This window comes from Pogonomyrmex barbatus, unplaced genomic scaffold (assembly GCF_055798465.1).
Source record: "Pogonomyrmex barbatus isolate J1 unplaced genomic scaffold, ASM5579846v1 scaffold16, whole genome shotgun sequence".
Classification (NCBI taxonomy): Eukaryota; Metazoa; Arthropoda; class Insecta; order Hymenoptera; family Formicidae; genus Pogonomyrmex; species Pogonomyrmex barbatus.
This window is the reverse complement of record NW_028297112.1, coordinates 2,658,588-2,674,525: the sequence shown is the minus strand read 5'-3', so window position 1 is coordinate 2,674,525 and position 15,938 is coordinate 2,658,588. Positions and strand designations below refer to the sequence as shown.

Sequence of the window (15,938 nt, the reverse complement as noted above, 5' to 3'; positions counted from 1 at the left end):
ATTATGCAATATTTTTCACCGAAAATAATTGTTTTAAATTTGTTAAATTTATTTATAAACAACAATTTTAATAATTTTTGTAAATTAAGCATAATTTAATGTAAACCTTATATTGTAAATTATATATGTGCAAAAACCGATATCCCAAGAGAAAGTCTATATTGATTGTAATGCTTGCCATAATTTTAACATTTTCAGAAAATATCAATAATTTAATCTTACATTATGACATGTTATAAAATAATATAAACGAATAAGGCAAATAAACGAGCAAAAATAAGTTAAAACAATAAAGACATTTAGTAAAATAAATCAGAATAATATGTCACGAATAAACGAAATTTCAATACTTGAACATTTCGATTACACTGCCTTCTTTAGCAAGATAAAAGTTCGAACAAAGCTTATAATAAAGCAACTAGACACTGTATTATTAAAGATCGGAAAAAGTTAACATAATACAAATCCGGCTTTTTCTTTTTGACGCCAAGAAGCGTCAAGAAAGAGGTCACGTGATTGACTAAACGTTAACTAGTCAGATTGATAGTGAAATGCACCCTCGAGGCGAAGGAGGGAGAAGTCGCGCTGCTAACTTCAAGCCATTATCGATCGCCAGTCGTTGATGTAATCGTACGTGTATATAATCAACTTTTTTCTCGTTTTCTTTCAACTTTGTAAATTCATCTTCTGCACGCGCCATGCGCCTGTTAAAATTCCGCATTTCGCAAGCATTCGCACAGTCACATTTGCTTTTCAGGTATTTATATTTCTTTGCAGACACGAGCACGCCACTTGCCATTGTCGCATACTCGGATCTACGTGCACCTGACAGGACGAACCCGTATTCGCCGTGTCATCGTTCGGATCGTTACGTCGATCACCAGTCGAATCGCTGTACGTGGCCAGGCGCAGTTCCGCGGCTTCGTGTTTTACCGCGACGAACGATTTCATGCTACAATCACCGAGAAATTACCACGACTTTCGGAAGTTGACGCTCCGGATCTAACCTCAACAACCGAGTGACTCGTTCTTTGTCAGTGGCGCTCTGTGTTTTTATTACGAGGTAATATAAGATCTCTGAATATTGAGTAGAGTCCATATGTGCCTGTTATGCGAAACGAGACATCGTGCATATGAAAAGAAAAAACAAAGATACTCGTCGCTCACGCGTACCTCTCCCCGTGTAAGTCAGGTTCACCAAGTTTGGCGGTGCTTGTGACACTTGAGTGATAGTGGAGAAAAAAAAAAGAGTGAGAAATAAAGAGGAAACGGTAGATTCGGTAACGCGCTCCACGCAAAGTCTCATCGTGTTTCACCATGACGTCATTCTGTCAGAATAACAAGATCTCGCTTGCAGAGAGTTGTAATTACAAGTAAGAATACTGTCGTTTAATAGTTAATTAGTGACTGCGTATACTAGCCAAGTCTGAGCAATAATGTAAACTATATCCTGAATCTATATACGCTTTTGTATATTCTCTTCCGTTCTACACAGTCTATAAAGTTCACAAAATATTTTCGCTTTATTGTTTCTAATCTCCTTTTGTGATAGGCTCTACAAGATTCCTTTCATTTATAGAAAAGAGAAAAATTGCTCCAATAATTGCTTAAAAATGAATTAAATGAAAAGTTATTCCTGATACACATCAAATATTAATTAAATATTATTTGTGACATGTTTTACAATTTGTTATGTATTATTTTTAACATCAATTATAATGGAATAATTTTAAATTATATAAGTCTTCAGTGACCAATATATGATACATACACTGAGGATGAGGAAGATTCAATCTGAAGTCGAAATATTATATATGATTGTTTTTAATTTTATAATATAAACAATTACACATAAGATTTAGAGATTCATCTTTCACAATTTGATCTTTTCAATTTATTTAAGGAAAACATGATTTGGCTGAAGAATATTTATTCTTGACAATTCAAGAAAGTTAGAAAAATCAAATTATAATTTTATAATTTATATAATATTTTACTTTTGCAATATTTGATTTATTTTTCCTAATATCTAAATATTTTTATTCAGTATTTCATTTACTATTAATTATTAAATATTTTATGTAACTAATAAACATAAATATTTTGGGATGAGATTATACAAATAATTTTTTTATAAGATTTTACAATTTTGAATTTATTTGAATATTGTTTATTATTGAGTATTTTTTACTTTTCACTTTTTATTTATATACATAAGCATAATTGATTAATAAAGATCATGCACTTATTTTAAAATTTTGTGTCTCTATTATCATATTTAGAAATAAAGTTCCTGAGTCCAACACTTCAGTGACCAATATGTCGACTCATAAACGTGTGGAAAAACGATATGATGATATAATAAAATCACAAAATGACGACCGATTATACAGGGGTTTGTTACTGGCTAATAAAATGAAAGTACTTTTAATCAGCGATCCAACAACTGATAAAAGTGCTGTAGCAATGGATGTTAATGTTGGTAATTATGTCATTATGCATCTATGATATATATAGGAATTTCCATAGGAAAATTTTAAAATTATTCTATCTATGTATTATATATAACATAATGAAAATCATAAAAAAAAAACTTTATATCGGTCTTATATATTTTATATTCTTTAATATATTAATCTTATTTTACATAAAAATTTTATATTTTTTATTTCTATGCATTCAATGTTTTGAGATTTTATGTTTTCTATATCATATTCTTTATAAGTTATATTAGATAGATTCTATTCGATATTAATTAAAAATTTATATATTTTTATCAACGATTATCAAATTATCGCTCTCATGATCAATTAATTAGAAATGAAATGTATTACAGGTTACATGTGCGATCCAGATGATCTGCCTGGGTTAGCACACTTCTGCGAACATATGTTGTTCTTGGGAACAGAGAAATATCCTCAACAAAATGATTACGCTACGTACTTGTCGCAAAACGGCGGCACGAGCAATGCATTAACACACTTAGATCATACCACTTACTATTTTGATGTAACACCAGAGAAATTGGAAGGTGCTTTAGATCGCTTTGCGCAGTTTTTCCTAGCACCTCTTTTCACGGAAACCTTGACCGAACTTGAGTTGAATGCTATAAATTCAGAACATGAAAAAAATTTAGCAAATGATATTTGGCGATTTGATCAATTAGATAAGTCCTCTGCATGTCCTGATCATCCGTTTTCAAAATTCGGCACAGGCAATAGAGAAACATTGGACATAATACCGAAACAAAAGGGAATCAATGTTCGAGATAGACTTCTTGAATTTTATGAAAAATATTATTCTGCTAATATTATGTCACTGTGTGTTCTCGGCAAAGGTACGATGTTAATATAAAAAATCTCTTCCTGAATAGAATATTTTCTTTAATTCATAATTAATAATTTTTTAAGATTGTAAAGATTTTTAAATTTGAAGTACATATGAATTGAACACTGGTATATAAGTACTGGTCTATAAGTTACACATTTTTTATTTTTTATTGTTCGATATTTATACATTGTCCAATTTTAAAAAAGAGAAATTTTATGTCGATATGTGAAAATATGTGAAAATGTTTGTGTAAATTGCTAAAATTTTGCTTTTAAAAGAATCTAAAAAATTTTCATGTTTATTTGAAATAAGAAAAAGAGATTGGTTTGTTTTAAAAAATTTAAATATTTCAAGTCATACAAGGCAATGAGCATGTAACTTTTGAGTAAAATTAATTCTTTTCTCATGAACAGATTATAATTTTTCTTTCTTATATTTTTATATTTATTATGTACTAACAAATCAATTTTATATTTAGAGAGTTTAGATGAACTCGAAAATATGGTAGTAGATCTCTTTTGTGAAGTACGAAACAAAGAAGTTGAAACTCCAGTGTGGCCTGAACATCCATTCAAAGATGAGCACTTTCGCACAATATGGTACATTGTTCCGATAAAAGATACAAGAAACTTGAATATGTCGTTTCCTTTGCCCGATTTACAGCAACATTATCGGTCATCGGTAATATTTTTCTTCTATCTTTCTACAGTACACACACACACACACACACACACACACGCACACACACACATGTATATATGCTTTTTTTAATTATAATTATATGATCTCATATATATATATATATATATATATATATATATATATCGTATATAATATTACACATACACATAATAATATTACACATTTTACATGTATGTATAACATGAAAGTAATGTTAACATAGCCTGCACATTACGTTTGTCACCTGCTTGGACATGAAGGAGAAGGCTCATTATTGTCTGCTTTGAAGGCCAGGGGTTGGTGTAACTCTCTGGTATCTGAAAAACGCAGTGGCGCCAGAGGTTTCAATTTTTTAGGTATTCTTGTTGATCTAACCGAGGAAGGAATTAAACATGTTGAAGATATTGTTCAATTGACATTTCAGTATATCAATATGCTCAAGTTGAATGGCCCAATCGAATGGATCTATAATGTAATTGATGAAATAAAATGTGATTGTATATAGAATGTCTGACAAATTATGGTATCATAATTTATTCGACATTCTATATTTTAATATTGTACATATGTTACATCTGAAGCAATATGATTTAACATTTACAGGAATATAGAGATATCGCGAATATAAATTTTCGTTTTAAAGAGAAGTGTTTACCTCTTCGGTATGTGTCTTCTACGGTTCACGACCTGCAAGAATATCCTATAACTGATGTTTTGTGTGCGGAACGTGTTTTTAATGAATGGCGACCGGATTTGATTGAAGAAATAATGAAATATTTGACACCAGAAAATATCAGAATTCACCTTGCTGCGAAAATATACGAAAATATAGCAAATGAAACCGAAAGTTGGTATGGCACTAAATATAAGAAAGAGAAAGTATCCAAGGAAACAATGGACATGTGGAACAATACTGGCTATAACTCAGATTTGAAATTGCCTTCCAAGAATGAATTTATAGCTACTAAATTTGATATCAAACCTGAAACTAATGTAATTAAAATTATCTTGTTTTACAATATTAATTCTTGAGTTTAATTAGTTGGCAATATTTAAACTGAAATCTTTGAAAAATATAAATTATTACTTATGGTATTTGCTATAATTTAATATTGACATATACTTAAAATTATTTGGTTTTTTATACATATAATAGCTCTTTATTGTAATAATGATAAATTTGGAATATTTTTGCTCTACATTAACCTTAAGAAAATTAACTATTAATTTATACAAAATAAAAGAGTTATTGTGATATAGATAAGAGAGAAGTGATAGAAAAGATGGATTTTATACTGTTGAATTATTATCTGTTGTCGATTATATCATTGATCTTTAATTTTATAGTTTTATTGTGATAATTATTACGTGCACTAATAGTTTATATTTCACAGATAGAAACGTTTCCTATTATTTTGGAAGATACTTCGTTTATAAGGCTTTGGTATAAAAAAGACAATGAATTTCTTGTACCAAAAACGAGGATGATCTTCGATTTTGTCAGGTATGTAATAAAGTGATAAGAAATATATCATTCTTTTAATTAAGTATATAATTTATTATATAAATAATTAAAATATTTTCAAATAAGCTTATATTCTCAAAATCTTATTAGTTTATGTAAGTTATAACAATAGAATTAAACTTATATAAATATATTTATTATCTTCAAAATTATAAAGAAATATATTTTATTGTAATTATACAAGGTTTTTATTTTGTTTTTAATTTATAGTCCAATTGCCTATATGGATCCTCTTAATAGTAATTTGACTCATATGTTTATCCAACTATTTCGTGATTCCCTAAATGAATATGTATATGATGCTGATTTAGCTGGTTTACAATGGGAACTTAGTAATTGTAAATATGGAATAACAGTGAGTATATATATATATATATATATATATATATATAATGTATACACACATATATATATACACATATATATATATATATATAAATATAAAATAATAATAATAATATTAGTAAAAAATATAAATAGCATGGAATATTATGAGTTATTTGAGTTATTTAATTTGTTATTGAAAATTTGAAATTGATTCTATTTCTAATAATTCTATATAATGTATAATTTCTATATAATAATTAAAGAGAAAAATTAATTATTTTTCTAGCTTGCTATAGGTGGTTACGATAATAAGCAACGTGTACTACTTGAAAAGATTATAGATCAAATGATAAATTTTAAAGTTGATCCAAAAAGATTTGAAATTCTAAAGGAAAATGTATGTACAATAAAAAATGTATGAGTTTTTAATTTAATTGAGATACAGCATTTTTATAAAAAATCATTGATAATTTACAGTATATTAGGAATTTGAAAAATTTCGTTGCTGACCAGCCTTATCAACATGCACTTTACTATCTTATAGTCTTACTGACAGAGCATGCTTGGCTCAAGGATGAATTATTAGACTCAACTGCTTGTAAGTTGTAGAAGACTTAAATGTTTTTTTTTTGCTACAATTTTTTTTTTTTTTAATTTACACTTTATCAAAATGACAACTTTTCTTAATTACATGTAATTGAAATTTATTGAAATTTGAATATAATATATAGATTTAACTGTGGAGAGACTTCAATGGTTTATACCGCAGCTACTTAGTAAAGTTCATGTGGAATGCTTAATACATGGTAATGTAACTAGACTAGAAGCTATAGATACAGTTAAACTAATTGAATCTAAATTGATAAATGAAGTGCCTCACCCAGTACCTTTGTTGCAAAGACAACTAGTATTGAATCGTGAAATTAAATTAGAAGATGGTAAGTATGCGTAACAATCTCATTTATAACAAATTTGAACAAATTAATATAAAAAATATCAATTTATATTAGAACAGAAACATAATTTTAATATAAATTGTTTACTCTTAATAATTTCTATTTATATTATTTATATTCGGATTAATACATAGTAATAAAAAAAAAGATAATTTTTATTTTATTTGTAATCTGTACTAAAATTTTTGTTCCAACTACTAAATATTTTCTTTTTTCCAATAAGTTAATATTGTTCATATTATACAATACGCAATATTATATAATTATATTGTAGGTTATCGTTTTCTATTTGAAACGGAAAATAAATTACATAAAAGTTCTTGTACAATGGTATATTACCAGACTGGTTTACAGTCAACAGAGTCAAATATGCTCTTAGAACTCTTGACGCAAATTATTTCTGAGCCTTGTTTCAACATTTTAAGAACTAAGGAACAATTAGGCTATATAGTATTTAGTGATATTCATAGAGCATATGGAGGAGCACAAGGTCTGCGAATTTTGGTTCAAAGTGACAAGCATCCACAATATGTCGAAAAAAGAATTAACTCCTTTATGGACTCTATGTTGGTAAGTAATAATTATTTATATGATAATAATAATAAAATAGCATGTTAATACATTAATCAAAATATAAGAATATTTCTTTTTCTTTTATATTTATCACATATTCTGTAATGTCAAATCAATATTAATCTGTTTCATAATCATCATTGGCATGACAGTCCTTTGTGAGTCAAAGCCTGCTCATTAATCTATTTCTTATATAATATTATGAAATTATGTAATATTATGATTGAAATATATCATTAATATCACTACAATCATATTTTAGGATCATATAACTACTATGCCTGAAGAGCAATTTGAGGAACACAAGAAAGCTCTGGCTACATTACGTTTGGAGAAACCAAAAATGTTGAGTGCACGATGTAATTTATATTGGAATGAAATTGTAAGCCAACAATATAACTTCGATCGAGTAAATATCGAAGTATCTTACTTGAAAACTATAACGCGGCAGCAGTTACTTAATTTTTATAAGGTAATCATTTATTGTGTTTTCATTTCATTTTACATTTTGTAAAACATATTGAAACTCAAACTTCAGAAAGAAAATATCATAAAGAAACGAATGAAAAACATAGAATATATAGAATTTTTGTATATTTTTATATATAACTTTTTTAAAAGAAATTACTTTTTAGAAAGGTTGAAAAAGTAATATATTTATAATATTTTAGGAAAATGTACATAGCAAAACTCAATCTAAAATGTCAGTCCACGTGATATCTGCGATAACATCGGTAGAAAACAACTCAGTCAATAACAGCACTGAAAAAGTTACCGATTTATCAATGGATGAAAACATTAAGAAAATTGACGACATTATGTCATTTAAAAATAGTCAAACTTTATATCCTTTATTAAAACCGTTTAAGGAATATCCTAGAAAGGGTATACGCCCTTCTAAATTATAAAAGAAATGATAAGATATCAATTTAAATGAATAAATTTGTCATTTATGATCTTATTGTTTTAAATATATTAGTTTAAATTATTGTTTATTCTTTACGGTTTTGGCAAGCGTTCTTTCTCATTATTTTTTATCTTTTAGTTATTGAACTTTTAGTTATTGCGATGAATATCACGTGCCTCAATGATCGAATGGTTAAGACACTCGTACAGAAAGTAAGTGATCCAAGTTCTATTCCTGATTGGAATGATATTTTTCATAATAAGAATTTCGTTGAATGGAGAATAATTAATTTTAAAAATTAATTATTGATTCATTAAAAAAATGAATTCAAGTTTTAAATGTTTTGAGCGGATCACGCGCAAATAATTATAACAACACATAGTTCGTGATATAAAGCACTTTGTCTTAAATTTATATATATTATTATATATGTTATTTCAAGAAACAAATTATTCATCCTGTCAATTAATGTCATCTATAATCTTATTTTAAATTGAAGAATTTTTAAATATATAATATTAATTTGTATTGTTTGAAAAAAATTGATTCATTATTTTATAGAAATTAATAAATTATTAGTGAAAAAATAAAATTAGAAAAATTTGACATGCATTTATAATTCACAATAGACACTCATTATTGAAAACCAGTGTGCTAATATCTATTTTTAATATATTATCGAAATTCTATAAATTTTAATAGTAATTTTGCATAATTAACATATAAATTTTCTCACTGATAAGTATATACTATATTGTACTATACTGTATATGCTTTATTGTAGACAATTTTAAAATTGTTTATTTCTTAAAAATCAAATATGTAGATAAAAAATAATTATAGATTTTTAATAAAATTCTAACATTTCAAGTATATAATAATTATACACTATTTCTCATTGAAAATAATTGTTTTACAAAATTGTTAGATTTATTTATAAACAATGATTTAAAGAATTTTTGCAAATTAATGTAATTCAATGTAAATCTTATATTGTAAGTTATAACAAATTAAATATAGTATGCATCTTAAAGTGTTTTTTTGTTTTTTTTGTTTTTTTTTCTTGTTTGATTTTTTCCCCATATCTTTTGTATAATAAATCTAATATATTTGATTATAATATATCTAATATATTTATTACTATTTAAAAAATATTTATCATTAAAAATTTATGGCATAGGCAAATTGTTTTTAGTAATATTTTCATTAATTTGCAAATTATAACTGTAAAACATTCATTGTTTTTGTGGTTAAAAAGTGTGGTTAAATATTTATTAGAAACGATCATATAAAATAATTTTTTTTATTTACGCGCGTTCTGTAATAATTAATATTATTTGAAACTCTATAATAAAGTATTTTGATATAACTTATATAAATGATTCTATATAATACATACACGCACGAGCCGTGCGCGCACGCTCACACACACGCATCATGCACATTATGCACACACATTATAATTTATGTATTATGTAATTATATATAACCTATATAAATTGTGTGTGTGTGTGTGTGTGTGTGTGTGTGTGTGTGTGTACACTATATATATAAAATATATATAATTTATACATCTATATAGATAGAATGTATAAATGAAATAATATCACCCTCACATGTAAATAAATCTTTTGTATTTAAAACTTATCTTTTATCTCTTTTACAAACGACATGTTTATTATGTATAAGTTAAACTATATAAACAATATTTATATAATATTACAAATTATGAATTAACATAATTATAAAAAAAGTTAACACTCGATACTCATTGCGATTATTTTGCGTCTACATAAAGATACAGTACAAAAGAATCAAATTGACAAACTAAACGATATAAGAATGCATTCCACTGTATCAGTATTCAATTTTTGTTCGAGATTTCGATTGATGTACGTAATACAATATATTCAAATTACGAATATTGTCATTGTCTTTTTAAAATTTTCAGATTATCATTTTCAGTTATCATCAGATTATCATTTCAAATTATCATTTTCAGTTTCTTTTAAATGTATTTTCTAATTTCTAATTTTTTAAGTAAATCATTTAGTAAATCATTATCATAACAATCTTCTTTATCACAAATATCTGGTTTCAGAATCTGAAAAATATGTTATCTGTAATTAAATAAAATCGTTTATATTCTTTTTTCTTTTTCTTGTTAAAGATATAGATCTTAAAGATATTTTAATTATTCCTTATTTAGGAAAGGAAACAATGAAGTAAATCTTTAAACTTTAGTTATACAATTATTGGATTAATGATTTTAAATAGGAAAGCAATTATTTTGCAATATAATAATACATCAATTAGTTTTTTGTAATAATAAGCAATGATTTCTTTACCTGATTTTTTTTGTTGTTTGCACTGTTTAAGATTCTTAATGTTTGTTTTTTGTTTGTTGACTTTTTATCTTGGATAATTTTGAAGCAGTATAATGAGGTCTTGATTTTTTCAAATGTGTCAATTTTTCTCGTACGGTAAGAGTACTGATATTTTTAATATTTACTGTAAAATATAAAATAAATTATGAAATCTCCTTCAACACCAGTAAAAGATATAATATAAAAATCCATGGGGAAAATTTATTTATTTTCTGTTAAGAATTTATTAAGAAAAATTTTTATCTTTAATTTTAAAAGTATTATTTTCATTTAACAAAAAAAATTACTTACCTATCTTATACGGTTTCCGATTTTTACCAGTAGCAAAAATGCAAGATGTAGTACCCACTTCCTTATGCATGATTCTATATTTACTTTTATTAAATTTTATCAAATTTTCTTTTAATGTTAGTAATTGACCTTGTAAATTACATTGTAAGACCTACAGAATAATTCAAGAATTAATTTTGTTACAAAAAGAAAACATTTTTATTTCAAAGTATTATTCTGTCATCAGTGTATGACAGATACTTTTACAGACACTTTTACAGACACTTTTTGTTAAATTAAAGCTTTTTTTTCATTGAAACAAATTTGGATCTATTGCATAATTATATGCTTCATTACTAATCAATTTTATTAGTTATTTAAATTATTCTCATACATTAGCAAAAAATTAATATCCAAGAAAAATCTTTAAAAATTAAAAATCTATATTGATAGTAATGTTTGCCATAATTTTAGCATCCTCATTTCTAAAAAATATCAATAATTTAGAAAATAAAAATTAGTACCTTTTTTGGAATATTCAAAATAAAAGCTTCTTCATCTTCAGAAAGATCCGTTAATGTAAAACTTGCCGATGTCGTTTCTACAAGTAACTCTTCATCCTCGACTAGTTCTCGTAACTAAGATATAAATTTAAAAAATGATAATTTCAAAATTGATATTATTGAACTTCAAATATTACTAATTTCACTATTAATATCACTAATTCATTTCATAATTTCATTAATATTCATAAGTAGTAATTTAATATAAAATATGCTCATACTTGTTCCTCATTAGTAAATGGATTAATTATCTCAACATATAAAGGAAAAAGAAAAAAGAATTTTATACAATTTTTCCTATTTCTTCTAAAACATATTTCATATGAAAATAATTCTAATATTGCTCGTATTACTTACGTTACATGGTCTATACTGACAGGAAATATTAAGTTCTGCATTGGGACATTTGGTTGATTGCTTACTTTGCTCACATTCAGACTTATATTCAACCTCAATGCTTCTATCTTCATCTTGATTACTTTGATACATATTTTCTTTATTCAATAAAGAAGATTGTTTGTCTTTTGAAAATTGATCCATAGATTCCTCATTATTGCACGAAATATTACTTTCAGAAACTCTTAAATGAAAACTCTCATCTTCCTTAACGCTTTCATTTCTTTTATCATCGTCGTCACTATTTACATCTTGATCAAATTGCATTTCGTTTCGTGGACTGCTTTTTAAAGATTGAGATAAATTATTGTTTTCATTGCATGTAATATTCATTTTACTTTGTTCAAAAGTACAATCGGTTTCATTCTCCGACTCATTTTCACTACAATGGCTCATATCTAAACTGTTGATTCGCTTTTGCGAGGTTTCAGTGGTTACACATTCGTCATCGCTCTCACTGGAATCGCTGCTTACGACTAAATTCAATCTCGCTTGCTGTTGAAGTCGCTTTTTCGCTTGAGGCGATAGATAGTTTACATTATCTTCTTCATTATCAGTTTCCAATGCCATTGGTGTATCAATTTTTTCTGAGTTTACTTCTTCTTGCCAATTATTAGTACCGTAATTAGTGATATCTGGACAATGTGTCTTTTTTATAGGAGTATGTTCATTGACAATATCAATATTATTATTGACACAATCATTTTTCTCAATATTATTCTTGATATCGTCTTCGTCTGTCTTGTCCATTATCTTATATTTTTTATTTAAGATTTCAGTGCATGTAACTTTAGGTAACAATTGAGGAAAATCTTTCTCTTCTTTCTTTTCGTTCGCTTGTTTGTTATCTTCATTTAAATTATTCTTGTAAGATTCCTCCTTTCTTGGTGTATATCTAAGGTGTATATCTTGTTCATGATTTTCCTTAGGGAATAGCAGTTGCTGTTTTTGAACCTCGCACGAGTCATTTGATTTCGCAAAGCGCATCTCATCTTCTTGATTTGTTGAATAAATCTCTGTATTTCCATCAATTTGATTTTCTCCAAAAGACTCCTTTTCTTCTCTACTATCTTGTTTCTCTGAAAAATTATTATTAGATATCATTGAGTTCTGTACACAATTTTTTTTAGGAGAGAATGACTGTTTTTGATCGTATAACTTTTCTTGTTTTATGAAATGTGTCTTACCTTCTTTCGTTGAAGAAATTTTTGTATCTTTATCGATTTCATTAAATCGAAGAGATATTTCTTTTTCTTCAGAGGAATTTTTAACTTCTCCATTTTCTTTCTTTTGAATATGATAGCAAGAGTCTAACTGGTTTTTTAAATCTTGTTTGAGAGATAACAATTGTTTTTTAATATTATTTGAATTTATAGTTTTTACAAAATGCTTATCTTTCTGATTTATCGAACAAATTTCAGCATTCATATCAGTTTTATCTAATTGGAAAGAATTCATTGTTTTCTCCTCTTCAAAAGGCTCCTTACTAACTTGTTCCTCTAAAATATTAGATTCCGAATGTGCACTGTCTTTACAATCTTTTGAAATAACTGTTTTGACATCATTAATCTTTTTAAGTTGTTGAAAAGTAAGCGTTTTCTCCGTCTTCTCTTCTAAATTTCGACTTGAAATCTTACTAGATTGTTTACTAATTTTGACAAATCTATCTTGTGAGTCATCATCAAATCCGGAATCTTTCTGTTGATCTAATGACAATGCATCTGGAGACAAATTTTGCATCTTGGATATATGTACTCCCATTTTCTTTAACGGGGTACTATGTCGGCTTGGAGTAGATAAAAGTGACTGATTATCAGCTAATTTATCTTCTACATTCTTATCTTGTTCAACATTCTTATTATTATCAGTAGAATTGGCTTCTTCTAGCGCAGGTATTAAGTTTCTCTTAACATTTTTCAACAATTTTAATTTGCGATTCTTTGTATTTATTGAATTTTCAGTCATTACTTCTTCGAATTTATAATTATTGCTATCTTTAGCCAGGGTATTTAATTCATTGTTAGATTCACTATTTTCTAAACTAATCGTTCGAAGTGAAGATAATTGATGTGAAGCCTGTAAATCCAGTTCAGCATTTGATTCATTTATCAACATATTTTGATTTTGCTGATTCTGTACTTTTCTTTTACTTATAGATTTTGTTTTATTGAATATCATATCATCTTCAGAATTCAATTCATTGTCCATTGCAGAATCTCTGTGATTTTGCCTTACAAATTCGTTTCCAGATTTTATTATATTAGAATTCATATTTTTCTGAGAATTAATTCGTGAAAGAAACTGATTATTAGATTGTGATTTGAAATAATCACATTCATTATTCTCTAAAATATTTTCTTCATTATCAGAGATATTTGTATGCTTTTGTTTAGATAAGTTTGATAAGTTGTTTTTCTTTATGACTTCTTGCCAACCTATATTAATACGTTTTTGAGATTCTGCTGTATGTTTTGTTTGTGGTGCTTTCCTCTTTTCTTTTTTCTCTATTCTTCTTTCCATGTTATTACTTCTACGTCTCTCTTTATGCTCGCTGTCATTCTTCCTTTTACAACCTTCGCAATCCTCTTCGCTGGTGAAAATATACCTTTTAGAATTATCGGCTACATATTTGGCTTGTTTCGTTGGAGAGCTATATATAATATCATAATCGATATCAGTAAGACTGCTGCTGTCATCAGTGTCAGTATCATTTATCAAGTTTCGCAGGACAGCAGTTTTTAGTTCTATATAATGTTTGTAATCTTTCATATTACAATGCTTCTTTATTTCTTTATTAAGTACTTTTGTTCTCCTTCGTATCTTTGGTGATGATATGAATTTATGCATCAAAGAGTTATCAATCATTCTGTCCATGACAGAATTGTCTATAACTTCCCAGGTAATACTCTCGTGGGAACACATGGTGCATATTACCTTAATTTACATCTGAAAATATAAAGTGGTAAATAACACAACAAAAATTTCTTCATTATTTTGCTTATGTGCCTTCACAAGCAATATAATACAAATACAAGAATAAAATTGTTAGTTGATACTGTAAAAGTAGTAAGAATTTTTAGGTAGTACATAAAATCTTAAAACAATAGAACAATGTGTATATATTTATATATATAAAAGAAAAAGATAAAAGAGAAGATCTAAGTGAAATAATGGAGATATATACAAAGAAACAAGAAATATGAAGACATGAAATAAATCAGAAAAAATCTACATGAAAAGAATAGGGAGCCTCAAGCAGATAGGAGCTCATCAAGCTCATTAAGTCCAATATTATTTAATATATATATATATATATATATATATATATATATATATATAGATTTGGAAGAAGAAATGGAAAAAAGAAGTTTAAAGATATAATAGTAAACAAAAAAAGAATTTAGACATCAAAATTATATAAATCGAAAGTGATCAGGAGAGTAATAATATAAAAAAAAGCCGCGAAATATAAAGATAAAAAAATACAGGAGGCAAAGATTAAAATTAAATAAATAAATAATAATAGTACACGAAATCTTGTGGAATAATGTATTAAAAGTGAGGTTAGGAAATTAATTATGTGGGATACGACACGCGGTATTGAAATGTGATAACTTTTTCAGTAATGAGAAATTGTCAATCTTTCTCGAGAGAGGATATCTTTTATAGGAAAAACGAATCACGTGGGAATTAACTAGTTGTAATTGTTAAAAAAAACTATTTTTTCAAAAGATTATAAGCCGACAGACTTCCTAACCTCAAAAACCTACTATATACTAAATTTCACTTCTGTTGTGCACACTGAGATATATATATATATTGTTCTATAAAAGTGAGATATATTGTCGTTCTACGAAATTAAAACACAGATAAAATTTCACTGATTACCGAGCAATCTCACGTTCTGTGTGAGTCACAAAATTATTGAAAATATACTTTCTGCGGTTCATTACAAAACCGGACATGACAGATGATTTTTTGAACGCAACACTCGGTAATTTTTCGAATATTAATCGATTAGAC

The 15,938-nt window shown here is 26.6% G+C and overlaps 2 protein-coding genes across 9 annotated transcripts; one reads left to right on the top strand and one right to left on the bottom strand.

The window, feature by feature from the left end:
• Positions 1–495: 495 nt before the first annotated feature.
• LOC105425778 (insulin-degrading enzyme-like) lies at positions 496–9,332 on the top strand. 5 transcript variants are annotated; one of them, XM_089074054.1, is made up of 15 exons: positions 496–630; positions 778–1,373; positions 2,283–2,482; positions 2,837–3,337; positions 3,809–4,011; positions 4,235–4,483; positions 4,615–5,004; positions 5,406–5,515; positions 5,747–5,891; positions 6,150–6,260; positions 6,341–6,461; positions 6,595–6,801; positions 7,094–7,389; positions 7,655–7,864; positions 8,064–9,332. In XM_089074054.1, the coding sequence occupies exons 2-15, from the start codon at positions 1,318–1,320 to the stop codon at positions 8,298–8,300; spliced, it is 3,036 nt and encodes a 1,011-aa protein (XP_088930180.1). In that variant the 5' UTR covers positions 496–630; positions 778–1,317; the 3' UTR covers positions 8,301–9,332. The 5 variants fall into 5 exon arrangements, with proteins under 5 accessions (XP_088930180.1, XP_088930181.1, XP_088930182.1 ...); XM_089074055.1 differs by lacking the exon at positions 496–630 and having other exon boundaries at positions 637–1,063; positions 1,193–1,373; XM_089074056.1 differs by lacking the exon at positions 496–630 and having other exon boundaries at positions 637–1,063; positions 1,189–1,373.
• Positions 9,333–9,916: 584 nt separating this feature from the next.
• Positions 9,917–15,938, bottom strand: LOC105425774 (uncharacterized). 4 transcript variants are annotated; one of them, XM_089074051.1, is made up of 7 exons: positions 15,804–15,938; positions 13,103–14,861; positions 11,877–12,994; positions 11,481–11,594; positions 10,978–11,128; positions 10,648–10,810; positions 9,917–10,403 (listed from the first exon to the last, which is right to left on the bottom strand). In XM_089074051.1, exons 2-6 carry the CDS (start codon positions 14,835–14,837, stop codon positions 10,683–10,685), a joined length of 3,246 nt encoding a protein of 1,081 aa, XP_088930177.1. In that variant the 5' UTR covers positions 14,838–14,861; positions 15,804–15,938; the 3' UTR covers positions 9,917–10,403; positions 10,648–10,682. The 4 variants fall into 4 exon arrangements, with proteins under 4 accessions (XP_088930177.1, XP_088930179.1, XP_088930176.1 ...); XM_089074053.1 differs by having other exon boundaries at positions 9,917–10,419; positions 15,673–15,812; XM_089074050.1 differs by having other exon boundaries at positions 15,673–15,812.